Here is a 2,615-nt window from a genome sequence, read left to right as displayed (position 1 = left end):
CAGCGTGCTCCCATTCCTGATGGTCACTAATGACTGAGCTGTTCCTGCACAGTGACAGAAAACTGCAGGAGATTGCAGCTGAACACACTCAGATGCCCAAAAATTGGGAAAAAATGGCCTCAGAKTGCACAGGGGGAAATGAGAAACATGTGAGTGAGAAATTCAGAGTATCCTCCAGTGGCTTGAGGTAATGAGTAAATCACGCTTGCAAAATCAGGCGCTGAGGCTGCAGATTGCACTTTAGAGGAGCTGTTTTTGTTCAATTATCTGTGTTTGCTGAGCATTCCTCAAATCCCAGCGCCCCTGGGCAGTGGGAATGTGCTGCTGGCACAATGAGGTGTGCAAAGACACCCCAGGGTGCTGGGACAGGCTGTGGCTTTGGGGCACACACCCCAGAACATCACTGCATTTCTGAATTTGGGGTTGGTTATTGCCAGTCCTCTTCGGGAATATTTTCTTGCTTCTTTTTTTTGGAGAGAGAATTTCATTTGTTTTAGAAAGGGAGCAAGAAATAGGAAAAACTTCAGCTTGGAAAKTCCAAAAAAGAAGCCAAAAAAGCTGGGCTGGGACCCCTCCCCGCTCAGGGAGCACCCACGAGGAGCTGAATAATCCCTTTGGTTTCTCTCTTTTCCACCAGGAGGGATTTTCGAAACCGTGGAAAACGAACCCGTTAACATTGAAGAATTGGCTTTCAAGTTTGCTGTCACCAACATTAACAGRAACAGAACACTGATGCCTAATACCACATTAACCTACGACATCCAGAGAATTAACCTCTTTGATAGTTTTGAAGCCTCCAGGAGAGGTAATTGTCTCAATTACTGTGTCAGTGGCATGTGTTGTCTGTATTTTACACCTCTCCCCAGCCTGATCTCCTTTTCTGCTCTGCCTGCGTCGTGTGGACCAACAGGAACATAAAATTAACCTTTCAGAGGTGTCTGAACCAAAACCAAGCTGGGTTTGGACTGTGTGATCTCTGAATAAAACTCTCCATCCTGTCCATGTGCTGAGAGCCCCAGATGGAAGGTGGCGAGTCCAAGCCATTTTTCCTTCCAAAACACAGATTTGCCACCTGGAATTCTGCGGAAAAAAATGATCACGGACTCACGGGAAGAACAGTGGGGTGTCACAACCCATAATTAGCACAGATATCCATCAGTGGTAAATTATTTCTACTGCACCTAAAGACCAGAGGCCAGCAGTGTTCCTGCCCTGAAATATTGATGTTCAGTGGCCTTGAGACAGGAATAATTTTGTTTGTTATAAAAAACTGTAAGAATTGGAGTGGTCAAATTGGAAGTTTTTTGCCTCTCCTTTTTTTTTTTTTTTTCCTGGCTAAATTTACTCCCTTCTCATTGACTTGCAGACCAAAACAGAGGGGTAAAAATTCTCATTTCCCTTAATCCCCGTGTGCTCCTTGGCCTCTAGGAGACAAGCTTGAAGTTTGATCAAATGTTAGCAAAAAGCAGCCCARTTGCTGGAAATGGATTTGCTAAAATGCTGAAAAATCAAAATACCTCACCTCAGAACTCAAACTGGTGAGCTGTCACCTTTCAGACATCGACATCACCAAATTTTCCCTCTGGTGCTTCAGTTTCTTAGTGAGGGTGGAGAAAAGGAGAATGCTTTCAAAGAACCTCCAAAAGAGCTTTAAACTGCGTTTATTGCATTCTTTTCCAGTTACCAGATAACATTGGAGCTATATGCTGTCAAATCCCAGTGTGGTGGGTTTATAATCCATATAATCCAGGCTGATACGGTTTTTTGGGTTCCCTGCAGAGTGAGAATTCCTTCTGGGGCTGTTGTGAAAGTGCCTTTTCCATTTAATATGTCAATCGACAGGAAACTCACTCAGACAGGAGTAATTTCTCCTCATCATGAATTACTGAAGTTATTTATGCAATTTGCACATTAAAACCCGTGATCTTTTAGAAAGGCTTCTGAATTAAACCTGGAATGCTGTCTGTGAAACACTCATTTGCAGACTGAAAACAKAAAATAATTGATTTCCTGTCATACACTATTGCAGTCAGAGAGCTAAATATGAGTTTAAAGAACCTCAGCTCACTGTGAGTGTTTGTGTGTTTAAATTTCACTCAGTCAGGGTAATTTCTRAACTTTCCAGCTTTACAAAGCGGCAGCACTGCAGCTCAGTGCAGGGTTCTGTCCCAGTCGGGAGCCTCGGTACAAACACGGGCAGTAAATCTTACSGAAGGACAGAAATAACTGAAATGACTTCATCTCCTGTCTGCCAGCCTGCAAAGACATGGAAGGGAAAGAAAAATGAAAAGACAGCGCCAGGCAGGGTTCATCAGGATGAGATAGGGGCACAAGGARAAGGGAACCTTTGTGGATGTGATTTGAAGGGGTATAAAATGTCACTGTGCATCAGTTCTTTATTTCCTGTGCAGTTCTGAGGGGTTCAGGCTCTGCTGCAGATCTGGGGAGCAGGGAATTGTGGTGTCCTTTGCTGCTGGAGCTCCTCCAGGAGCTGGATCAGAGCAGATCACACAGGGAGAAAAGTGCCAGACCCGGGGGGAATTGTGGGGATTCCATGCATTTCCTGACATTCTGCAGTGGAAATTCATCCCTGAGATGTTCCTTTGGAAGATGGA

The 2,615-nt window shown here is 44.4% G+C and overlaps 1 protein-coding gene across 1 annotated transcript in view; it reads left to right on the top strand.

Annotated features, from left to right (window-relative positions):
- Window positions 1-637: 637 nt before the first annotated feature.
- Window positions 638-2,615, top strand: part of LOC130587435 (glutamate receptor ionotropic, kainate 1-like) — a gene marked incomplete at its 5' end in the record, with an annotated part of 9,558 nt that continues 7,580 nt past the window's right edge. Inside the window, one exon of the mRNA XM_057388406.1 lies at window positions 638-805. Coding sequence (XP_057244389.1) covers window positions 638-805 — 168 coding nt within the window. The remainder of the gene's footprint in view (window positions 806-2,615) is intronic.

This window comes from Malurus melanocephalus, unplaced genomic scaffold (assembly GCF_030028575.1).
Source record: "Malurus melanocephalus ecotype Western Australia unplaced genomic scaffold, MMel_1.1 scaffold_1906, whole genome shotgun sequence".
Taxonomy (NCBI): Eukaryota; Metazoa; Chordata; class Aves; order Passeriformes; family Maluridae; genus Malurus; species Malurus melanocephalus.
The sequence above is the reverse complement of the archived record's forward strand: the minus strand, read 5'-3'. Positions and strand labels throughout refer to the sequence as shown.